The sequence below is a fragment of the Balaenoptera ricei genome, chromosome 9 (genome assembly GCF_028023285.1).
Source record: "Balaenoptera ricei isolate mBalRic1 chromosome 9, mBalRic1.hap2, whole genome shotgun sequence".
Taxonomy (NCBI): domain Eukaryota; kingdom Metazoa; phylum Chordata; class Mammalia; order Artiodactyla; family Balaenopteridae; genus Balaenoptera; species Balaenoptera ricei.
Genome location: NC_082647.1, coordinates 42,079,514 through 42,104,912, shown reverse-complemented (window position 1 = coordinate 42,104,912; position 25,399 = coordinate 42,079,514). Strand labels below are relative to the sequence as shown.

At 37.6% G+C, this 25,399-nt stretch overlaps 1 protein-coding gene across 2 annotated transcripts in view; it reads left to right on the top strand.

The window, feature by feature from the left end:
• The first annotated feature begins 2,465 nt into the window (after positions 1-2,465).
• Positions 2,466-25,399, top strand: part of ANLN (anillin, actin binding protein) — a 54,040-nt gene continuing 31,106 nt past the window's right edge. For both annotated transcript variants that reach the window (XM_059933613.1, XM_059933612.1), the window contains exons 1-8: positions 2,466-2,653; positions 8,749-8,902; positions 10,914-11,237; positions 15,111-15,490; positions 16,657-16,885; positions 18,740-18,930; positions 19,202-19,309; positions 22,909-23,032. In XM_059933613.1, the coding sequence (XP_059789596.1) occupies positions 2,636-2,653; positions 8,749-8,902; positions 10,914-11,237; positions 15,111-15,490; positions 16,657-16,885; positions 18,740-18,930; positions 19,202-19,309; positions 22,909-23,032 (1,528 nt within the window). In that variant the 5' untranslated portion in view covers positions 2,466-2,635. The remainder of the gene's footprint in view (positions 2,654-8,748; positions 8,903-10,913; positions 11,238-15,110; positions 15,491-16,656; positions 16,886-18,739; positions 18,931-19,201; positions 19,310-22,908; positions 23,033-25,399) is intronic.

Here is a 25,399-nt window from a genome sequence, read left to right as displayed (position 1 = left end):
ATAAGGAGACATAAAAATATTCATGGCATCATGGGGTCTTTGGAATGAAAAACTGGAAATGAGCTAAATGTCCATTAACAGGATAATGGATACATAAATTACAAGTATATTAATACAATAGAATACAGCAGTGAGAATGAATAAAATGCAGCTATACCTGTTAGTGAGGATGAATCTCATAAAGACAATATTCAGAAAAGAAACCAACTGCAGAAATTTTTACTTACAGTAAAAATAAAATTTATGTAAAACACTATATATTGATATGGATATATACGTAGATGTAATAAAAGTACATACATTTCATGGGGATGATAAACATGAAAATCAGGATAGTTTTACCCCTGGGGAATGGGATTAAGGAGGAATACACAGGAGACTTCAATTATAAAATTACATATTTTTTAAGCTAGGTGGTGGGTACACAGTTATCTGTTCCATTCATTAATTTTTTGGTAAAGTGGAAATATTTTATAACACAATTTTCAAGAGGAGAAAAGTAATTCTAGCTTATAAACTGAAGCGTGAACTATCAGAGGGTAAGAAGGGAAATAGGGAGAACTGTTAGCAGACAGTTGCAGTATTCTAAGAGAGTAGACTTGAGTCTCTAGCACAGCTTCGGGCACATGGTAGGTGTTTAACGAAGTTCAGCTACCGTGTGGTGGTTTGCTATTATCATCATCAGGGTAAAGACAGGGGGATTGTGAAGAAAGATAAACTAAATGTTTTGGGTAGTTATATTGAGTGACTTGCTGTATTTATCTCTTTTAGTCTTGACTAGGATCTGGTCATAAAGAATCTAAGGCTCACAGAGGCCAAAGCCGGAAGGCGCAAGCTTTCATAAATTTCTATTGACTCATTTTCCAATGTCGCGTAAACTTCCTCCTGAACCCGCACTCCTCAATACACCCACCACTTTCTGGTCCAGCACTGGAAAAAAATTCAAGCGGCTTTTCTCTTTGGTTCTTAAGTAGCATATTTTGAGTTAAATATTAATAATTCGATACAGCAAACACTTGGATAGGGGCTTATTACTTATTACAGAATACTTTTGGATCTCTTTTAATTTTTCACCTGATCCTCCAAACAACTCTGAGGACTGGCAGGGCAGCTGATTATTCCTGTTTTACCGATGAGTAAACTAAAATCCAAAGAGGCTAACCTGGTGACCATGAACTTCATGGAATCATATCTTAAACATTTTGTGATTGAGTGGGCATTTTTCAGCTTTAATTGTACTTTCAAAGGAGACTATGACTCCCCAGAAAGGTCTAAGAAATACTGAGTTAAATAATTTGCCTAAAGCCTAAGGTCACATGGTCTTGGTGGAGCCAAGACCTCAAGGAATTTCTTCTTATCCCACACTCAGAATTCTTTCCATTACAACGTATAGCACCAAAATTCAAATTAGAGATATTATTAGTGAAATACTTTTTGTAATGTTTACTGACTGCTAAGATGGAAACGTTATTAAATACACCGAAACTTCTTACTTGGGAGAAATAGTTTTGGCCTGTTCAGCCGTTGGGCAGTCACTCAGCAATCTACTCTGTGTTACAGATGAAGAAGTCCAAACCTGTTTGTTGTCTTTGTAACAAGCCCTAGTACAGACTTACTAAATAAGAAATAAATCTGATACAGTAACTATAAAACGTACTTTACAATTCTCAGTAATCTACAGAGAATAATCATGAAATACAGCTTGATTCAGCGGTGGAAAGCAGACTATGAGCTGAGAATGGGATTTTCATTTCTCCTGGACCAGTCACTTAATGTCTCAGGGTCTCCCTTCTCTTAGCTGTAAAAGGGAGGATTAAAGTGGGTAGCTTCTCAGTTCTAACACTGCATGCAGTTTGATGGGATTAAAATAAAAAGGGACGACAGGTGTTTGTGTATAAACTCTTTACACACGGTCTGTTAATGCTAACCTTATTTTCCCAGTGAGAAAGGCCAGTGCCCAAGGTGGCTAACTGGTCATTAGCCCCAAGTGTCCGGGGGCCCAATAGACCTGGCCCTCAAGAAGGCCAAGCCTGAGTCCCCCTTGGGGTGAAGTAGGGGCGAGCGGGCAGGTGGACAGAAAGCTATGTCAGGTCCATGGTCCAGTGGGATTTCAAACAGAAGCGCCCTTAATCCTAAATTTAGGAATTAAGGAAAGCGGAAACGCCCAAGCACAGGCGCGAAGGGACCTGCTTAAACAGGCTGGGGTGTGCGAGCGTTTGGGGTGGGGCTTCGAGCCCGGAGGCAGTTGAAGGGCCGAGCACAGCACCTACCTCCGCATCTCCGCCGCCAGGGGTGGGCTATCCCTGAGAAGGCTAAGCCACCCTTGGGAACCTCCCAGCCCGGGCAAGGCCACGTGATCCAGCGCTGGTGCGGGGAGAGGCGTGCCCTGCCCCCGCCCCGCCCCGCGCGCATGCGCGCGGCTCCCGGCGCTGAAATTCAAATTTGAACCGCCGCTGAAGGCCGAGTGTGACACTGGAGGCTGTGGGGAAGAGGAGAGTAGGTTGGGAGAGTTCCCCTGCCCCGGACTTCTTGTTTTCTCCAAGTGACACAGTGAGCCGGCACTCACTTCTTTTCTTTTTCCGAATTTGAACCACCGTTTCGGTCGTCTCGCAATCGACACGCGAAGCCCCGGGCGATGGACCCGTTTACCGAGGTGAGAAAACTTGCGGGCAGAGCCAGCCATGACCCCTCTCGGCCCCCACCTTCCCTTCCCACCTTCTGTCTACCTCCGGGCCCACCGGGCGGAGAGCGCGTGCGCGCGCGTGCGCAGAGTGTGCGTGCGGGTGTCGGACTGGGGAAGCCAGGAGGGGGGCCGCTGGTTCCCTCTGTTCTGCGGCTGCAGTTCTTCTGCGGTTTTCTTGTTCTTATCCTGCAGATGAAGCTCTGGGGGGGAAAGCTTTGAGTCTGTCCTCAGTAGCAGTAGTGAAAAAACTTCCTGTCAGCCCCGGTTATTATGTGCCCCTCTGGAGTGGATCCCTGTCCCTTGCGAGGGTGAGGTGGGGGCCTGACCAAAAGATCCCGCTGGAAGTAAAAGCCGGGGTAACTTGCGAGGTGGAGTCGGGTGTCCGAGTGACTCAGTGCTGTGTGTGCAGCCGCCGCCCGGAGGTGGGATGGAATGTGATTTGCAGGGTTCGTGTGGCCCGCAGAGGAGCCGTGCATTTAAGGATGCTGTGAACGAAATGACAGCAAAACGTTAAAATAAGCCGGTGCCTGAAACCATTGCATCCGTTCTTATAAAGTCAGTAGTTCCTTCAGATTCTATTGCTCAGCTAACTAGCAAAGACGATTCATACCTGAGATTGATACAAATTGAAAGGAAACAGTGTTAGCCGAATACGTACAAACCAAAATTAATAGCCCACGATTTAAAAAAAAAATAGTAAAGAAATAAACCTTTTTGGGTATGTTTATGGAGCATACCATTACAGCAATACTTCACTCATCTTTTGTTCTTTGGAAATTAAATATGGATTAATTACATCGTTATTGTGTCGATTATTTGTCTAGCTTTGGCTTCTTGTTGACAATGTACTTTGACACACTCAGGAACTTCCACTCCCTTTTCTTCCAGGACAGTTCCTCATTTTTTAGGTTGTTGTGCAAGTTTCAACTCAAAAAATAACAGTTGTTGCAAAGTGAGCCTAAAAATGTCTCTGCACTAGATTGAAACATTGAATGGAGAGTGGTAATAACTTTTTTTTTTTGAGATGTACTTACGATCCTAAGATATTAAAAGTTTCAACAATTAGAGTTTACTTGTGTTCAAACACAACAGTGTGTATTTTTGTTTACAAATTCTCAATCATCTCTGGGGGAAAACACAGCAATTCGTTAACCTTAAATATTCTAACAGAAATATCCTGAACACATTTTTGTATTAGCTGTAAAGAGTAGAGCTGGTCGTGCACTACATATTTTTCACTTACATTGAAGTTAAAAAGGATACATTATGTTCCAACTTAGAATAGGATTCCTTAAAATATTAGCCCTATGTGTTCTGAATATTTTCATTCTCCTAGGTAACTGACAGGACAAAGCATTTTGAAAGTTGGCTGAAAATTGTACTTTCTTTTACTTAAAAATGTTATTCTAAAGCTAGTACAAATCTCAGCTGAAAGAAACTTTTCTTTAAAAGAAACTTTTCATTTTAGAGTGTGCTCAGAAATATGTATGGTTTATGTTATGAAAAGTTAGATCGGTTGCAGTTGGAATAAACAGCTTTGACATCTTTTCCTTAGTTGGTAATGAGTGAACAATTTGAATTGGTTCCAAAGATTAGGTGCTTAATTATAGCATTCATAACATTTTTGCACAATGAAACTAACTGGTACAGTTCCTTGTCTGAAAAAAAAATTGGAAGTCAGTTAAAATGACTGTCTCAACCAGAGTTCCTTATCAGAACCGTAGAACAGGGAAAATTATTTGAGAGAACTGTTTTCTCAGTTTTCCCAAGGGTGATTCTTAACCAGACCACCCTACAGGCATAGGAGAGATGTTAATTCATTACATTAATACCAGGGCGTTAAGGATTAATCCTCTTGGTAACTCTAGTTGAGAAAGGCTACAACTATCCTAAACTCTTGTTTCCTCAGACAAGGCTGTTGTGCAGTGGTTCTCCTCCCTGCTGTCACTCGTGCTGTCTGGCACACTGTCCTCTCCCTGCCGCTTCTGCCTGGCAAACTCTGTTTCAACCTGCAGCTCACAGTTTGATTCCCCTTCTTCAGAGGGGAGATCACCTTTCACAGTACCCATCTCACTTGCATTTATTTACCCGTTGAACATGTCTTCTGTTAGAATGTAAGCTTCTTGAAGGTAGGACTGTTGTTTCCTACTCAGAGAGATGTTTCCCTAACATCAAGCACATCCAATAATGTTCTGCCGAATTGATACGGAAGAGAGCCATTCAGTGCAAATTATTTTACAGGCCAATAATTATATACAACAGTAACTGTTCGGACATTTTAGCAATATTGTTTTCTCTATTGTAGAAAATTTCAAATATAATGCCTCCACCACCCAGCAATACGTGGCCATATTGTTTTACTGTATCCCCTTCTAATCCCTCCCACTGAATTATTTGGAAGCAAATTCTAGAGATCATATAATTTTATATGTAAGTTCTTAAGTATTTATCACTGAACACTAAAGACTTAAAAAAAATCATAATGCTACTATCACACCTAAAAAATCAACAGCAGTTCCTTAATATCATCAAATATTGTAAATGTTCAGTTTTCCTTAAGTGTCTCATGTTTTTGCAGTTTGTTTGAATCAGCATCTAGACAGGGTCCACAGGACCATGTCTTCCTAATGTTCTTCATGGACCAACCAGAGATGAAGAATCCATCTTGATTTATGGATGAACAAGCAGTTAAGGCACATGTTTATTATTATGATCAGCAGATAGTATTAAAAAAGTTATATTGATTGTATGAATTTGGTTAGTTTTGCTGATGATAAGTTCTTTAAAAGAGCAATTGGATTTAGTCAAAAGATAGTTTATAGCAAAGTAGTTAAGAGTCCAGACTCCGGAGCCTGGTTCTGAATCTTGGCTTGCCACTGTTTTTTTTTTATTTTTTAATTTTTTAAATTTTTGTCCACGTTGGGTCTTTTGTTGCTGTGCGCTGGCTTTCTCTAGTTGCAGCCAGTGGTGGCTTCTCTTGTTGCGGAGCACGGGCTCTAGGCACACGGGCTTAGTAGTTGTGGCTCGCGGGCTCAGTAGTTGTGGCTCGTGGGCTTAGTTGCTGTGGCATATGGGATCTTCCCAGACCAGGGCTCGAACCTGTGTCCCCTGCATTGGCAGATGAATTCTTGACCACTGCGCCACCAGGGAAGTCCCTGCCTTGACACTTCTTAACTGTGTGACCTGTGGCTTGTTATTTAACCCCTGCCTGAGTTTCTTCATCTGTAAAACAGTAGTAAAAACAGAATTTTACCAAATCATATTTTGAAGATGAAATGAGTTAGTGTGTGCAGACACTGAAAGTACTTTATATTAAGTCCTGTATAAGCATTAGTGATTGTTGTAATTGTTGTTAGGTGGATTTAAAACCATCAACTTACTACTCATGATGTCAGTATTAGCCTCTTAGTGTGAAGATCTGCTCACGAGTGATGGTCATCCCACTCCAAGACTAGCACAGAGAAACGCAGAGCTAGGTGTGCCAAGTCAGAGCTTTCTATGTAGGAACCTTAAAAGAGAAAAAGCTACAATTAAAATACATAAAGCATCTTTTCTTGTGATATAAATAGACATACATGCTATCACTGTTTTGGATAGAGTTTCTCTAATTTTCCAGAATTAAGCGAAATCTCTGTGATGACCTGGGAAAGAATGCTGCTACAGCATTTTGAAAATAATAAGTTAATTGTTATTGAGTCTACTTTGTTTAAGAAGGCAAGAAAATCAGTAATATCTCCTAGAAAAAATTTCTGTCAGAAATAGTTTGAGGGATATGGGGCAGAAATTGCTTTAGGACTATATGCTTCAGTTATCTTAGATTCATCCATGTGGAATACCTTCCTGATTATGTTAGTAATTGCAGTGTATTTTTTTTTTAATGCCTCTGTTATTTGAAGAAGGAGGTGTGATATTTGAAGGAATGTACCTTATAAATAAAAGATCCCTTAAATTCCTGTTACATTTTTATAAGGAAGGGTGACTTACATTTATTGAGCTGTTGAGTTTATGTATTTTAGATACATCATTTCTTTACATTAATAATCTTTGGTACTTACTAGTTTTATTTTACAGATTAGGGAACTTTTTTGCTTATCTACTTTAATATGTTTTAATCTTGAAATTTTTGAAACTAATGTAGCATAAGAACACTTGTGTATATTTGAATGGCAAAACCACATTCTTCTGTGACCCATTGCTCATAGTAACCGAAGATATACTGACTCATAAGTATTCTAACTGACCAGAATGGAATGTGGGCGTGTCCATGAATGAATATAGTTAGTCTAGTTTTGTATCTTGGGAGTGATATATTTTATTGTGGGAGAAATTATCAGACATATATGAATTTGTGTAATACTGTCACTTTTGAGTTTGTTGAAGACTTTTATTTAAAGGGTGAAGGTCTTGTGTTTTGGAAGGCATTTGGCTCATAAATTACGCTTTCAGTGACATAGCATTTAGGTTTAGTGTTACTTCTTTCAATGAGAAATCATTCCTAAGTAGAGAGTTGTGCCTTCTTCCAAATTTAGCTCATGCTTCTTTTGCATACTCAGAAGGATTAAAAAAATTATTACTCTGTTTTAATTAAGCAATTAAAAAGGTCAGATGGAGTTTAATTCCTTAGTCTGCACTAACTGCTGTATCTGTGTTTGCAGGGCAGTGTGTAAACTCCAACCAGTAATCTGCATGCCTCCTTCGGTTGTGTTCATTTGAAGGAGAATGAATTGTTTTACAGGGTCAAGTGTTTGCTATACTACACTGATTTGAATAGGAGCATACATTGGGGTTAGAAAAGAGTAGTATTCACGATTCTATGGAATGGCTAAGATTTCAACTTAAAACTGTTTTATTGTATATTGATATTTAATTAAATAAAACATAAGATTATTTAGGCTTATTTATTTTTCTCTTAGGAAGTGTCTTATGTCTTCAAAGGACTATTATGCCAGTTATCTCTTGCCATCACACCAAATCTTAGTGGTTGTATTAGTTTTGCTGCTACAACAAATTATTACAAATTTACTGGCTTAACATCACACATATTTATTATCTTCTGTAGGTCAGAAGTCTGATAGGTTTTGCTGAGTTCAGATCAAGGTGTTAGCAGGATTGTGTTCCTTTTGGATGCTCTAGGGAGAATCTGTTTCCTCGCCTTTTCCAGCTATAGAGGCCACCTGCATTTTTTGGCCTGTGGCTTCCCTTGTCACATCTTCTCTGACTCTGAGCTTCTGGGCCTCTCTTCCCTCATAAGGACAATTGCCCTTTTGAGGCCCACCCAGAAAATCCAGGATAATCTCTCCATCTCAAGGTCATTAACTTAATCATGTCAGCAAAGTCTCTTTTGCCATGTAAGGTAACATATTCACAGGTTCATGGGATTAGGACAAAGAACAACTTTGGGGGACCATTATTCTGCCTACCATAGTGGTTAAAACAACCACCATGTTATTTTCCATGATTCAGTGGCTTAGCATTTGGGCTCAGCTGGGCTGGGCTTCTGGTGTCCCCTGCAGTCGTATAGGAGTCTGCAGTGATATACAAATTATCTGGGACTGGATGGTCTAAAATAGCCTTCCTCTCAGGTCTGGTGGTTGATGCTGGCTGTCAGCTGGGCCATGTGTCTAGCAGGCTTAACCTGGGCTTCTTCATGTGGAGGCAGTGTTCCAAGAGAGTGAGAGCAGAAACTGCAAGACCTCTTGACTCCTGGGACTGGAAGTCACATACACAGTGTCACTTCTGCTGCGTTTTAATGGTCAAAGTGAATCATAAGGCCATCCCAATTCAAATAGCTTTTGATGGAAGCAGAAAAAAATTTGTGGCCATTTAAAATCTCATACAACTAACTTAACACATTTTATTCCCCCTTTAATGTTCATATTACGTCTGTAATTAAATTTTGACATGGGGGTGTTCATTTGGTGAATCTTGACTTAATTACTTAGGATTTCACTTTTGAAATGTCTTTAACTGTTATCGTACATGATGGCAATTAGTGATTTTAGAAGATACCTGAAGTTTTCTGAACCTTTGACGAAACTTGTGTTTTAACGCTCTGATATACGTAGAAACTGCTTGAACGAACCCGTGCCAGACGCGAGAATCTTCAGAGGAAAATGGCTGAGCGGCCCACCCCAGCAGCAAGGTCTGCGACTCAAGCCAAGCGAGTCAGGGAGCCGCTTTCAGAAGCAAGTAACCAGCAGCCTCTGTCTGGTGGTGAAGGTAAAAGGCTTTGTGGGGAACAGTAAACTTTGCATTTTTTAAAAGGTGATAAGCGCCAAGCATTTTATTGTTCATGCAGAAGAACCAAGGTCTTTGGGAGACAGATGGCATAGCCTCTGGGAGAAAGATCAGCCTTTTGTATTCCAGACCTATTATATTAGGCCTAGAACCTATCAGGCCAGAGCAGAATTTCTAACAAATATTTCAAATTAACTGGTTGAACTTTATTTTCCTCATTCCAAAATTATCCTTAAAACCTCTCAGGGAAGAATAATAAAGGAGCACTGGGGCACTTATACTGCCATGGTATAGAGTTTATCTACCCCAACAGGTGCCAGCACAGCTGACCACCAGGTTTCAGATGTGTCTGTGGCGTGAGCAGGGCAACAAAAGGCAGACCTGCCTGCAAATGCTTGTAATTTAATGAGCCTTTTCATCCTCTGTCTGCTGAACCATCTCTCTCAGGCTGGGCACAAAGTACAGGTTGTTAATCTACAGAACTGGTGAAATTAAACAGAAACAAAATTAAGTAACCTCCCTCCCCACCCCCAACAAACCCACACACACCTGGAAGCTTGTCTTATTCTTTCCTAAATCCTGGCATCCTCAGCCTACGTCAGTCAGCTGGCTTAATCTTTTCCAAGCATTTGGAATAATCTGGAGATGATCATTTCCCTTAGTATAAATTTAAAATACATATAGAAAAAGAGTATTACAGAGGGCAAAACCAATATTACAAAAGAGATGAGGGCATAGTGCTTGTTCTCATTATTTTGTGAGCTAACCATAGAAGGAGAATTTATTTTTGTGTGTTAATACATTTTGAAGGGAGGGAATACCATATATATTACATAGGAAATAGAGACCTGGCTCCAGTCCAGGATCTCTTCATTGTGGCATGGGTTTATGCAATCAAATATTGAGTACTATGTACTTGAAAACTAGTGGTTGGAACTGTGTTTTGATGCTTAAATCGAAAGATTTACTGTTATAAGTAATGTAAACTCAAAGAATTCTTTACTCCCAGATAGTGAAGCATGTTAAATAGGAACACGTCCAAAAAATGACTAGATAAGTTCGTTGAAAATATACCCTTAAATGAGTTGCAGAAGACTGGAAAGGTTCATGATGTACATTTAATTAGATTGATGTTTATGAGGGCAATCATGACTTCCCACTAATCATGCTTTGGTTACTACCAGAACAAGAACACTTGGTTAGACAGCCAATGAAACTGACCTCTTATGGAATTTACATTCCTACCTTTTAAAGTATTAGTTTTCCAGGAGATATATTAAAACTCATTCTTGGGTAAAAATTATATGCCTTGTGTTTGAATAGCTCCTTTTTCTTTTAGGACTTTTAAATTTATTTTATAGGTGTTCGTGGAAGTTTAAAATGTAAAATGTTGTTAAACACTTGTGCCAATGAATTTGTTTGGTATTGACTAGATAATTCAGTCTTTTTTTGGATCTCTGCCTCCTAAACCTCAAGCCAGGTGCCCTTCTACCCTTGTTTACTATTGTTCATGAAAGATTGTTTTTAAAAGCAGAAAGCTTGTGTCTACCCTTAGTTCAGCTATGTCACTTTAAGCAGGTAACTTGATTTCTTTGGGCCTGATTTTTCTTATTTAAAAGTGTGGTGATTGGGCTGTATGATCTTTAAAATCCCTTAGAACATTTGCTTATTCTGTGTGTGTGCACTTTTTATTTCCTAGTGTCTTAAGACCACATAGAATATTATGCATATATCTTGAGGATGTTATTTGAAGATTTTTTTCATTAAGGTTTTTTAAACCATAAATTATATGTTTGTTTAAAGAGAAATCTCTTATATCAGATTTCTGAGTTACCGAAAGAAAGTAGAATTTTATGTATTTCTTGTTGTGAGTAAAATCATTTAAAGGAACAGAGAGACAGTGTTTTATTAATTTGTACCTACTGTAAGTTTTTCATGCTGTGAGGAATTACAGAATTTTTATTTTTTATTTTTTTTGTCCTTTTTAATCTAGAGAAATCTTGCACAAAACCATCACCATCAAAAAAACGCTGTTCTGACAACACTGAAGTAGAAGTTTCCAACTTGGAAAATGAAAAACCGGTTGAGTCAGCTTCTGCAAAACCTTGTTCTCCGAGTCCTGTGTCTCCTCAGGCACAGCCACAAGCGCCACAAGTGCCAGCTGGTGTCAGTGATTCCGTGGCCGCCCCGGCATCGCTGCTGGGAGTGAGGAGAGGGCTAAACTCAAGATTGGAAGGAACTGCAGCCTCCTCAGTCAAAACACGAATGCAAAAGCTGGCTGAGCAGCGGCGTCACTGGGATAATGATGATGTGACAGGTATAAACTATGTGAATGGTGTGGTCCTTAAATCTGTGTCAGTACGATTCAACTTGGTATGTTGAAAATTTTATGTATCAGTTAACACATGAAAGGTAAATGCTTTTGATCTATATCCTGAGAATCCATTGCTCGCAAATGGTTTGTATATCAGTATATATTTATCAGTTGGTTGTGTTCTCATCGAAGTAGATGACGATGAGAGTCTTAGACTGGTTCACAAAACCCTGATCTTGTAACGGAACCATCTTATATTTGCAATAAAAACAGGAGAGTATAAACTATACTCTTGGCATTATCAGCATTGCTGCCCTTCAGCTCTGTGTTCAAGAAATCCTATTTCATGGTTTCGTTAATTAAATAAACTTGAGTGACTAAGGTATGCAATGCTGTTCAACAGGGGAGAAAGAAAACTTCAGAAAACATTTATCGAGCACCTGCAAAGCATGTTTTCATGCAAAAGATGCTGAAGACAGATAAAGTGACCTGATCTTTGCCTTTCATGGGCCCATAATCTGATGGAGAGCTTATCTCCTACCTCGTTACAAAAAAAGCCTTGGGATGACTTACAAAAATACCTATATTAAAAATGGGAAAAATGAGGAAATCAAGGTGAAGAGAAGGAAAAACAAAGTGAAGGGTAAAGTTAGTTTATTAAATACAGGCCTTAAGGTCCTCCTCACTTGCTAGAGATGGTTCTGAATTTGCTAGCAGCCAATGCAGAGAGATGAAATGCTATCAATTACATGACTAATGTTTATAACAAAAAAAAAGAAAAAAAACAGAGCCGTGGTTGGCACTAAGACCTAAGAGAACTTTCTTCCCTGGGTCCTAAAGATGACTGTGGGAGCTAGTGAAGGTGTAAGGTTTCTCAGGGTAGGCAGATAGCTGGCTCCAGGCTCAGTTCAGTAAATGCAGTTCTAAAGTGAGCCAGCACAGTGCAGGTAGACAGCTCGGTGACGACTGGGCCTTACCCGAGGAAGCGTTCCTCAGGCTTTGGCTTTCAGCCCAGCTCCTATGTATCAGACCACTGGATTGGAATCTCAGGAGTGCGGTGGAGCCCTGGGGTGTGCTTTTTATCCCTTCCTTCCTTCCTTCCTCCCTCCCTCCCTTTCTTCCTTCCTTCCTTCCTTTCTCTTTTTTTAAAGCTCTGTAGGTAATTCTGACACATAGCCAGAATTAAGACCAAGTGGTCTGAGGAAATGGATGGGCTACGTATATTTCAGGCAGTCTTCCATAAATATCAATTCTTTTAACTGAAATTTTGATAAGTATTGGATAGAAAAACGTTTAAGATTATCTCTTCTGGCAGTGATGATCATCTCAAGAGCAAACACTTACCGTGTGAAATGCTAGGCGTTCTAAATATTTTAAAATTCTAATGTAATACAGCATTTAATTCTTACAACAATCTTATGACATGCATACTACTTTTTCTTCATGTTGTAGAAGAGGAGACTGGGTTCAGAGAGACTAAGACGCCTGCCCACAGTCAGCAGCAGCTAAAATTCAAACCTCAGTTGTCTGACTCTAGGGCTCAACTTTTATGACCTGCCCGATGTTTTTGGGCGTGTTAACAGGGTGCTGGTAGTCCACATTGTAAATTATAACTATTTATTTTAGTAGTGGGTGGGGTTAACCATGCTTCTTTATAACGTCTGAGGAGGCTAACCAGTAAATGTGCCTCAATAGAAGAATGTTCCATTTCTGTTTTGTAGGAAATATCTATGGGCAGAGGAGTGGAGATTTTCCTTTTAAAAAAAAGAAAGAGTGTTGTGATTTAGTGCATGATCAAGAATACGACCAAGGCCCTAAACATTCTAGAGAAGGAAGCTTTGCAGCAGTGATTTCGAATATGTTGAAAGCAAATGTTCACAAATGCCCCCCTCGGCCTTGAAAATAAATCTCATTAAGGCACCATAGCCTGTCTAATTTTAAGCATTGAAACTTATGAATAAAGTGTTTGTGATGAATGATTTAGTGAGTACTATACAGGACTGTGGGTATAGCCAATTAAAGGTTTGAGGGATTATTCTAAAATATAATTTATCTGAAGGCTTTCTTTCTGACAAAGAATAGTTAGAGGAGCTAGAGGTCTATTAAGCCCATTCCTAAAACATAACAGTAAAACTGTCGTCTACTTAGAAGACAGTGCTTATTCTAAAGAAAATGATGAAGGTATGCAAAAAGGTATTGTAGGGAGGGTGGTGGTCAGGAAATCTTTTCTGGAGGAGGCAGAGATAACTAACCTGGACTTTGAGGGGCAGCTGGCTTCAGACAGTAGAGATATTCTAGGCAAAAACAACAGAACGGATGAAAAGCACAGAGGTACCGTGAGCGTACTGTGTGTATAAAGAGTAGGTATTCTGGTATATAGTTCATGTGGTAGAAAAGCAAGAGATAAATTTGAAGAAAGCAGCAGGGTCCAGAGCATTTGGAATTTAACCAGGAGGTGATGGAGAGGAACTGAGAGTTTAAGTAGGCAAATGTTTTAGAAAGATCACTCTGGCGTCAGAATTGAGGAGGGATTGACGAGGGCAGAGATTCCAAGCAGGAACACCAGTTAGAAGGCCAGTGCTGTAATTCAGGCATAATGATGAAGGCCTGTGAAAGTGAAGAGGAGGCTGGATTTGAGAGATTTAGGAGATAGAATCTGTGGGACTTAATGCCTGCATGGTGGATGGTAAGGGAGAAGGGAGGAAGAGGCACGATGAGGAGGAATGTGTTGGGGGCAGTTTCAACTTCAGATATATTATTTGGGGTGTCCGTGGGATAGTCAAATGGAGGTAGCTGGTAGTTAGAAGGAGACCACGGAGGACAGACCGCAGAGACAGAACTAATAGAGGATGATGTCACGTGGAAATACAAGGCCTGCAAAGTGTGTGGGCATCTGGTGAAAATAGCAAAAGCAACTTCAGGGCAGTGGTGTAGGCAGAAGGCAGGTTGAAGGGAGTTGAGTGGTGAGTGAATACAGTGCAGGGAAAGAAGGACATTACCTAAAAGGGGGTATACATTGATGAGAGGATGTTTGGTTTTAGCTTTAAGATGAGAGAGACTTGAGCTTATTTATGTGTAGAAAAAAAAGTTTGTAGAAAGGAAGAAGAGGTTATTTGGAGCAAGATCCCTGAGGTTTTGGGGGAGTAGAATTGAGAATTCAGACAGAATTATAAGCCTTGGACAGCAGGAGGGCTATCTGTTCCATTGACTGAATGTTTGAAACAGAAAGTGCCATGAACTTTGACTGCCCTATATACTCTTTATGCATACAGGCCTTCGTAAGTTAAGTATTGCTTATTTGAGATTTATCTCCAAATGAAGTAACTGTGCAGAAAAACATTTCAGTCTAACCCTGTGCTATCCAATACCATAACCACTAGCCATATGTAGCTTTTAAACTTAAATTAATTAAAATGAAATGAAGTTTCTTATTGCTCTTACCACAATTCAAATGCTCACTAGCCGTATGTGGCTAGTTGTTACTGTATTAGACACCATGGATATAGAACATCTCCATCATTGCAGAAAGTTCTGTTGTACAGCACTGGTCTAATACATTTTTAAAACAAATATGTTGAATATGTAATCTTAAATTGTGCAGTGTTATAACATCATAAATTAATCCTAAAAATATAACCTAAATCTATGGTGTCTTATAGATTCATAATCCATCAAATAATTGAAAAGAATAGGTGTAACAAAGTGTTCTTTTTTTTTTCTTTTTTTAAATTTGGATTAAGTATCTGATTTGAAAATATATTTCAAATTTAAGCAGTTTGGTAGTTTCATGCATATGAGAAAAGCTTTTTTTTTTGAGTGATCCCTTTATTACACACACATATAACTCATGAATTTTAACTTTTAAAACATTTTCAGATGATATACACGAAAGCTCACCCATCTCAGCAATGCCGTCAGAGGCTACCTCCCCTCCCAAACCATCCCTTTCAGAGGCCTCAGAAACTCCAGTTGGCAGAAAGGGCCGTCTAGCCAACCTTGCTGCAACTATTTGCTCCTGGGAAGATGATGTAAAAAACTCATCTGCAAAGCAAAACAGTGTACAAGAACAGCCTGGTACCACTTGTTTATCCAAATTTTCCTCTGCAAGTGGAGCATCTGCTAGGATCAATAGCAGCAGTGTTAAGCAGGAAGCTACATGCTGTTCCCAAAGGGATGGCGATGCCTCTTTGAATAAAGCCTCATCCTCTAGCGCTGTGGGTGCATCTTTGATTAATGTTGCAATTTCCAGCTCTGGGGTAAGTAAATATAATTTTGGTCTTTGGAAACCTTTTTTGTTGTTGTTATGAGTAATAATTTATATATATGTGTAGGTATGCATTTTATAACATATATAGGATGTTTATATGTATTTTTAGAGTATTTCATAGAAAGTAAAAATCATAAATTTGGTATTCTGTCCCAAGATAAATGAGCAATTGACAACTAAATTACACTAATTTAATGTAACTCCAAAGTATATACTATGGAATGGTGGAACCTCTTCTTAGTCATCAGGGAGAGCCTGAAAATTACTTTCTCTATTAGAATGCTCTATGTATGTGTATAAATACAAGAAAGACATCAAATATCTCTGAAAACTAGTAGCAGTAGTTACCTCTAGAAGGCAATTGTCAAGGGTGGGCATGATACCTTTACTGTATATTGTTTTGAAATGTTTGAAAGATTACCTTGCCCATGTGTTATCTCAACGGTTTTTAAAAAAATATGAAAAAAACAAAACAGAAAAAAATGTTGTGTTTCTGAGCATTGTCTTTAAGTGTAGAACCAGGTTTTGGAATTAGACAGACCTGCATTCAATCCCAGCCCTTCCACATAATTAGAAGTGTGGCTTTGGAGAGTTACTTAATCTTGCAAAACTTTATTTTTCCATTTGTAAATTGGGAAAGAAAGGGTTTGGGAGGATTAAATGAGATAATGTACATAAAGCACTTAGTATGGTGCTTGGCACATAGTAAATACTTAATAACTTATAGTTCACCTTCAAGTACATGATACGATTTTGTCAAGTTAATATTGATTTAATTAAACTGCAAATATATAGGTAATTTGACCTAATACAGTTAACATTTATAAAGGTACTAGTGTGATAATATAAAAGAAATTGTTTTTTAAAATAGTGAGTGACCCTATCCCTCGTAGTAAATTACCCATCAGTATATTATGCAGACTAAACTACATATTATAATTTGAATAATGGCATTTTCTAAGTTAATTTTTTTCAAACCTTTCAAATTTGTTTGATCTATTAGAGAGTAAGATACTTTTTTTCATGAGTTTACATAAAGGCTACTGAGCATATAGGATTTGAGTTGGTTTTTTTATAGGATTTGAGTGCTTTTTATAGAACTACCTTTAGATATTGTGAATGTTGTTATTTACCCTAAGTATTATCATGTTGCAGAAAGCTACTTCTTCCCCAGTGAAATCTTCTACTACATCCATCACCAGTGCTAAAAATTGTGAGGTACAAAATCCTGAACTACTTCAAAAAACCTCTGTTAGTCCTCTTAAAACAGAGGTGTCAAAATCAACTGAGAGGTCAACTGTATCCAGGTCAGTTCGGCCCAAGGAAGAATTAAACAGAGAAATTTGTCTGCAATCTCAACCTAAGGACAAATCTACAACACCAGGTAACATATTTTTAAAAAAATTTAAAGTACTGCTGACTATTTTCAGTGTGTCTGTTCTTAGCATTTTAAATATCCAATTGCTCATGGTACAGTGTTGGTTTGCCAGGGCAAATGCCCGAACGTATCAAGTGAGACTTATTCAAAGTCAGCTTTAATTAAAGCTATTTAATTGAATGAATGTTCATTAATGTAGACTAGCCCAGTTACTGGTCAAAGTGTTTAACTTGTTACATTTTAACAGTTTAAACATGCTTTTTTCTAGAAAGACCTAGATACTTTCTTCTATACTTTTTGATGCAGACAAAGCATATACAACTGGAAATCACATTTTAAGGATATAATGGAGAAGCGTTCTTATAACCAAGCGTGCAAAGCAGTGCTTCTCAAACTTCACTATGAAAGCACCCGTAGTAGCAAAGGGAAGGGAATATGTATACAAATGACTCCACTCCCATTTAATTTATATGTGTGTATATTGTATGTGAATGTATACATATGAAGATTCAATTTTACTATGGTAAACTGATGCTCCAGGAAGTCCATATTTATCTTGTGGTGACTTACACCTTCTGGTATACCCCCGCATGCTATTGGTTGAGAAACATAGGACTAAAAAAATATGGTTCAAATATAGGGTAATATAGTGTACTTTGAGCTATATTCTTTTTCATTAGAATTGCTTTCGGAAAGACTGTGTTAATTCTACATTTTAACTTCTTAAAAATACAATCTCTCCAGAAATAATAGTTCATCATAAAAGAGAAGTAGTCAGAGAGATGAGAGTGGGGAATCCATTAGTTATGGGGTGAGTAGAAACCAGCAGTCAGTTTCCAGATGAGCCAAAATGAGAATTGGAGACAATAGCAAAAGCCCCACGTGAAATTAGACTACGACTCCCTGTTTTCTAAAGACTTATGGCATAGATAAGAACGACATAAGGGGCATTGTTGGGAATTCCCTGGTGGTATTGTGGTTAGGACTCGGCGCTTTCACTGCTGGTCATGGGTCAAATTCTGCCCTTCACCTGTTTTTGCAAATAAAGTTTTATTGGAACACAGCCATGCCCATTTACTGTCTGTGGCTGCTTTCATGCTTCAGTGCAGAGTTGAGTAGTTGTGACAATGGCCATATGGCCTGCAAAGCCCCAAATATTTACTCTTTGGCTGTTTATGGTAAAATGTTTGCCAGTTAATGATATAGGTAACCTCCTTTTATGTAGTGCAACCCTAGCATTCTTATAATGGAGGTGGTATGTATCCCATTTGTTCTATTTTAAATGTATCTCATACTATTTTAGATGAGTACTGTTTTAAGACTTTATAAAACCAAGACATCCTTTGATAAAGTAAATTATCCCTAATTATTATTTTTGAAAGAGAAAAAGGATTTAATCACTGGATTTTCATGTTAGACTTCCTAAAAGCAAGAAAATAAATTGGGCTGTAGAAATATTAGTAGTTGGGTTATCATGGCCAGGATACTTGGTTGTTAGGGTATATTATTAATGCACATACAGTCAATTTCCAATCATCTAGGTTCTGATTATTTAGTTTAAGGGTTTTCTAATCCCTACTGTCCTCTTACTCTACTTTTTAAAAATTCTTCTTCTTGTTTTTTTTTAAAGAATTAAATCCTGTAAAACAAATTTTAGGACATGGAGTTAAATAGTGTGGTAAAAAAACTTATTTTTTTTAAGTTTTTTGAACTATTTTCTTTCTGTTTACTTTCTGAATGAATATTCCTAGTAGAATCAAAGCATTTTGGAGCTGAACTGGATTTTAGAACTTTTCCCATAGAAATCATAATTGTTACTTATTCTAAACAGCCTCCCAAAAATGTGTGTATTATCTTTAGGAGGAGCAGGAATTAAGCCTTTCCTGGAACGCTTTGGAGAGCGTTGTCAAGAGCACAGCAAAGAAAGTCCAGCTCGTAGCACACCCCATAGAACTCCCATTATCACTCCAAATACAAAGGCCATACAAGAAAGATTATTCAAGCAAAACGCATCTTCGTCTACTACTCATTTAGCGCAACAGCTCAAGCAGGTATGGCTTACTGCTTTTAACATTATTCATTACATGGTATGAGCATAGAACCTAGAAGTCAAACTATGAATTCTGACTCCAGTCTTTTTGACTGGAGATAAATAGCATCTTGATTCTCTGTATCACTTGTTTCAAATTAGAAATATTATTGTCCTATATTCTGTGTGTATTGTGAGTTTAATCTGAAAACTGAGGACAAGGTTAGTAGAATTTGAATATTATTAAACATACTTTTGGCTCTTGTGTAAAATAGAGCTTTTGATGGTTTTAGGAACGTCAAAAAGAACTAGCATGTCTTCGTGGCCGATTTGACAAGGGCAGTTTATGGAGTGCAGAAAAAGGCGAAAACTCAAGAAGCAAACAACTAGAAACCAAACAGGTAATGTAAACAAGAAATGTAAAAGTGAACTTGTTACCAAAGTAGTGCTGGGATTTAACTTGTGGTTCTGTATTGTAAAATAATTCTTTATATACTGTCTTGTTCCAATAAACTATGCAGCTTTCTATTCATAAACTCCTTAAATGGTCATACCAACTTTGCTTGTTCCAATTAACTATGCAGCTTTCCATTCATAAACTCCTTAAATGTTCATACCAACTTTGCTTTTCTCTTGTGATATTTTGCCATTTAATGGAACTTTTAACCATGTTTACTGATGACCTACTTAAAATCAAATTTAAAAGGTATTCTCATCATTCAATTGATTTCAGATTCCTTTTAACATTCTATTTAGATGCTGGTTTTCAAATATTTCTCAGAATCTACTTTTCTCATTAATGATTATATATCTCTCCCCAAATACCATACTTTTAGACTATCTGTAATTCTTTCAGTCACCAAATACCTCCCAGATTTCTCTTTACTCATATTACTTCTGGTCAAATTTCATTGATAAGCCTTCAACAAAATCCCTACTGTGTTAAACTATCTTCTGTTTCATCTACATGCCTACTGTGTACAAAATACTGTGTTAGGAGATATACATACATATATATATATATATATATATATATATACACACATTTTACTCTCAGTTTTATTGAGATATAATTGACATACAACACTGTAAAAGTTTAATGATTTGACTTACATACATTATGAAATGATTACCACAATAAGTTTAGTGAACCTCCATCATCTCATAGATACAAAATTAAAGAAATAGAAAAAAACTTATTTTCCTTGTGATGTGAACTCTTAGGATTTACTCTCATAACATACTGCAGTGTTAATTATGTTAATCAGGTTGTACATTATATCTCTAGTACTTATTCATCTCATAACTGGAAGATAATACCTTTTGACTACTTTCATCCAATTCCCCCTTCCCCTACCCCCTCCTTTGGTAACCACAAAGCTGATCATTTTTTCTATGAGTTTGTTTGTTTTTGAAGTATAATTGACCTATACCACTATGTTAGTTCTGGTTGCACAGTACAGTGATTTGATGTTTCTATACATTACAAAATGATCACTACAATAAGTCTAGTTACCATCTGTCACCGTACGAAGATATTACATTATTATTGACTGTATTCCCAGTGCTGTACCTTTCATCCCTGTGATTCATTTATTTTATAGCTGGAAGTTTGTACCTCTTAATTTTCCTGTGTTAGGATATATTTTTAAGCTAAAAATAATAGAACTATATTTAACGTGGTTACCAGTAGAAATAGAATAATACATTTATCCTTTATTCTTTGAGAAGGATCTATTTGATTTTGTTTTTTTATCAGTTCCCTCGCTTAACAAATCATGTTTCTCAAGGTCCTGATCTCAACCATTTTTTTTGTCTCACTTGTCCTGGAACATCTCTTTCCCATCCTCATATCTAGCTTCAGTCAATCACAGAAATGCTGATAATGCTTGGCTATTCTGCCCTCACCTCTCTCCTGAACTCTAATTGAGCTTTGGTTGGCTGGCAGAGCTTTCTATGCTTTGCTGGAATATCTTCCCCACGTAGTCTCTGTCTTCACTTAGGGCTTTACTCTATACTTCATCATCTAAAACAATCTGGCAGTACCTCCTTGGCTCCTTCCTCTTGTTACTATGTCTTCCCACCCGCTGGCCTCTAGCACATGCACACACACATCCAGTGATACATTTTCTAAGTATGTCACCAAGCTTCCTTATCTCGTGTATTTTCCTCTGCCATTGCCTTAATCATTACCATAGCTTTGTGTGAACACCCTGCTTTTAGTCTGGCTTCTCTCCAGTCCATCTAACCCACTGCTGCTAGAAAAATATTTCTAAAAGGCAGATAGGCATGTATTCCCTTGCTTAAAATCCTGGAGAGCTCCCCATAGCTAACATCAGAAAAATGTCTAAAGTGCTTGGCTTGATATCTAGAACCATTCAGAAATCTGTCTTCTCTTCCCTGCTCCTCCACATATGTGCTTCAGTCCTGCCATGCAGACTATTTGTAGTCTCTCAAATGTACCCATATTTTCAGATCTCTTTGTCTTTGCCTTGCTAGTCTCTCTGGATGAAATATCTCTGTGGTGAGCTCCTGCTTCATTAAGAATAGGTTAAATTTTAATTCCCTCTGGAAGTTTTTACTTGGCCCTTTTCCCAGTCCCCCTCCTGCTTTTTTGGGCCCATGTCATCCTGTTTTTACCTCACTGGAATATTTATCTTCCTATAATTGTTTTAACTTTGTTTTTCACCACTGTCTATGAGAGCCTTATTCATCTCTGTCTGTGTTCTCAGTGCTTGACTCGCAGTAGGAGCACAGTAAATTTGTCTTTGGAAGAAAGAATGAATGGGCTAATCCTTCCCATCGGCATAAAGCAAGCTATTATCTGTGATCTTAAAACAAAAACAACTCTTTTGATCTCCTATTCCCCTCCCTTTCTTTGCCTCCTTTTCATCCAGCCTCTTCCAAAAGGGTGTCTCTACTTGTATCTTCCAGTTTTTCTCTTCCCTTCTCTCTTGATCTCTCCACTCAGGCATTCACCACTACCCTTATCAAATTCACCAGTGATCTAAAGTAATCAGTTTTCAGGTGTTTAACTTGACCTATTATTAGCAGCATTTGACATTGTGAATCACTCTCTTCTGTTTGAAGCACCTTCTTCACTTGGTTGCCGGTAGGTCATAGTCTCATGGTTTTCCTTCTACATCTCTGGAAAATAAAAAGCAACCGTTCTTAAATGATTTTTTTTTGTTAAATGATTCCTGATAAACCTGTGGAATCCCTCCCCAGACAGTTGCACATATACATGTAAAGAAAATTCTGAACACAATAATGGGGAGTTCAGGGGTCTCCCCACCTCAGAACTCATCTGTGGTACCTACAGAAAGAGCAGCCTAAAAGATGGGAGGGAAAAGCAGTTGAGTATGGTATAACTGAAGTCAGGGGAAGAAAGAGCCTTTCAGAAGGGAGGAGTGGTTGGTATTGCCAAGTGTTTGTTGTCAGACGTAGACTGGACTGAGACCACTGGGTTTTGAAATAAGGAGCTTGTTGTGACTTGGCAGAGCCTTTTAATGAAGTGGTGAGGGTAGAATGCAGGTAGTAGTGGGTGAAGAGCAGAGTCCAGGCGTATAGGCAGTCCTCAGAAGTTTGGTTCTAAAGGGAAGGGAGCAAGGAGGTGGTGGCTAGAAAGGGATGAGGAAGTGGCGTGTGGTTTTGCTTGTATTTGTTTTGGTCTTTCTGAGGAGACAATTATTTTTTCCCAATATGTGGCTTTCACCTGAATTGATTTATCTAAAGCTGAACTCTGATGTGGATTTTCATTCTCTCTTGCCTACTGGTCTCTAAAAAAGATTTTACATACTATGAATTACCAAGAATGTGAACTAGCACCGAGGCCTTTTGTGTTCTAAACATGGCTGGACCCTTTCACATTCATTATCTGTTTTGTTCTGAGGAAGCTTATATAGAACAATGACTCTTACTTATTTCATTTAATAACATGTAAAAAGACAAAATTTATAGTTTTGAGAGATAAAGTTTATCTCTTCATTTGCTTTTGCAGGAAATTCACTGTCAGAACACTCCCCTCAGAAAACAAGTTGGTCCAAATACCCCATCACTTCCAGTAACAGAAAAGGTGGCAGAAAATCAGACACCAGCAAAACCTTCTAGTATAGAACCTACGGGTAAGCGTTTTCTATTTCTACTTCACTTAAAATGTAGATTTCAGTCTACCATAGTTTTGGAAATTGGACTGGAAAGCAGAAATGCTGTTCTAGTGTAAAAAGACAGATTCATTTCTTCATTTCCACTTACCTTTTCATTTCTGGCCATGCAATATCCTTCTTCCTTAAGTTATCTTTCCAGAGTGAGAATGCATACACTTGATGAGAGTGTAAATTACTATAAGTATTTTTTGGAGAAAAATTCAGTAATATCTATTGAATTGTAAAGTGTGTGTGCTCTGCAAGTGTTTCTGTAAGTTGAATTCTTAGAACTAGTGTGCATAGGTGTATGTACAAATATATTAATTGTAGCACCATTTGTAATAGTAATAAGATTTAAATGACCTAAATGCACATCAGTAGAAGACTGTAAATAAATTGTGCTAAATCCATGTAATCAAGTATTATGTAGCTGCTTAAAATGAATAAGGTAGCTTTGTATGTAATGACATTTAATATATCATAGGCAGTTAAATTAAAAAAAAACAATAGTGGTAAAAATACATATTACTGAAATTCGCCATCTTAACAGTTTTTAAGTGTACAATTCAGTAGTGTTAAGTATATTCACACTGTTGAGGAACAGATCTCTGGAACTTTCATTTGGTAAAACTGAAACTCTATACCCATTAAACAACAACTCCCGTTTTCCCCCTCCTGAGCCTCTGGTCACCAGCATTCTACATTCTGTTTCTATAAATTTGACTACCTCATATAGATTAGATACCTCATATAAATGCAATAATATAGTATTTGTCTTTTTGTGGCTAGCATATTTAATTTAGCATAATGTCCCAGGGTTCATCCATGTTGACATGTCAGGACTACCTTCCTTTTTAAAGCTGAATAATATTTCATTGTGTAGATATACCATATTTTGTTTATCCATTATCCATTGATGGACATGTGGGTTGCTTCCACCTTTTGGCTGTTGTGGATAGTGCTATTATGAACATGGGTATGCAAATATCTCTTCGAGACCCTGCTTTCAATTCTTTTGGCTGTATACCCAGAAGTAGGATTGCTTGATCATGCAGTAGTTCTATTTTTAATATTTTGAGGAACTATTATGCTGGTTTCCATAGTGGTCACACTATTTACATTCTCACCAACAGTGCACAAGCATTCTAATTTCTCCACACCCTCATCAACACTTGTTATTTTTTGTTTTCTTGACAGTAGCTATCCTAATATGTATGAGTTATTAACTCGTTGTGATTTTGATTTGCATTTCTCCTATGATTGGAAATGTTGAGCATCTTTTCGCATGCTTGTTGGCCATTTGTATATCATCTTTGGAGAAGTGTCTGTTCATGTCCTTTGCCCATTTTTAAATCAGGTTGATTTTTTGTTATTGAGTTGTAGGAGTTCTTATATTCTGAATATTAACCCCTTGTCAAATATATGATTTGCAAATATTTTCTCACATTCAGTAGGTTGATACACAAAACTTTTTTTTTAAATTGAGTTATAGTTGATTGACAATATTGTTTGAGGTGTACAACATAATGATTAAACATTTTTATAGATTATACTCCATTTTAGTTATCATAAAATATTTTCAATGTGCTGGACAATATATCCTTGAAACTTACTTATTTTATACATAGTGGTTTGTACCTCTTAATCCCCTACTCCTACCTTGCCCCCTCTCCCACAAAAGTTTTTAAGTTTGATGTAGTCCCATTTGTCTATTTTTACTTTTGTTGCCTGCTTTGTGTTATACCCAGGAAATCATCACCAAACCCAATGTCATGAAGCTTTCTTTCTCTCTCTGTTTTCTTCTGGGAGTTTTATAGTTTTGAGTCTTACATTATGTCTTTAATCCATTTTGAGTTGATTTTTGTATATGATGTCAGATAAAGGTCCAACTTAATTCTTTGCATGTAAATATCCAGTTTTCCCTACATCATTTGTCCTTTCCCCATTGAATTATCTTGGCAGCCTTGTTAAAGATCATTTGACCATATATGTGAAGTTTTATTTCTGGGCTCTCTCTTCTTTTCCATTGGTCTATATGTCTATCTTTATGCTAATATCATACTATATTGATTATTATAGCTTTGTAATATGTTTTGAAATCAGGAAATGTCAGTCTTCTAACTTTGTTCTCTTTCAAAATTGTTTTGGATATTCAGGGTCTCTTGAAGTTCCATATGAATTTTAGGACAGACTTTATATTTCTCCAAAAAGTGCTATTGGGATGTTGATAAGAATTGCATTGAATCTGTAGATTGCTTTGGGTAGTATTGATATCTTAACAGTATTAAGTCTTCCAATTCATGAACATGGGATGTCTTTCCATATATTTGTGTTTTTTTTAAATGT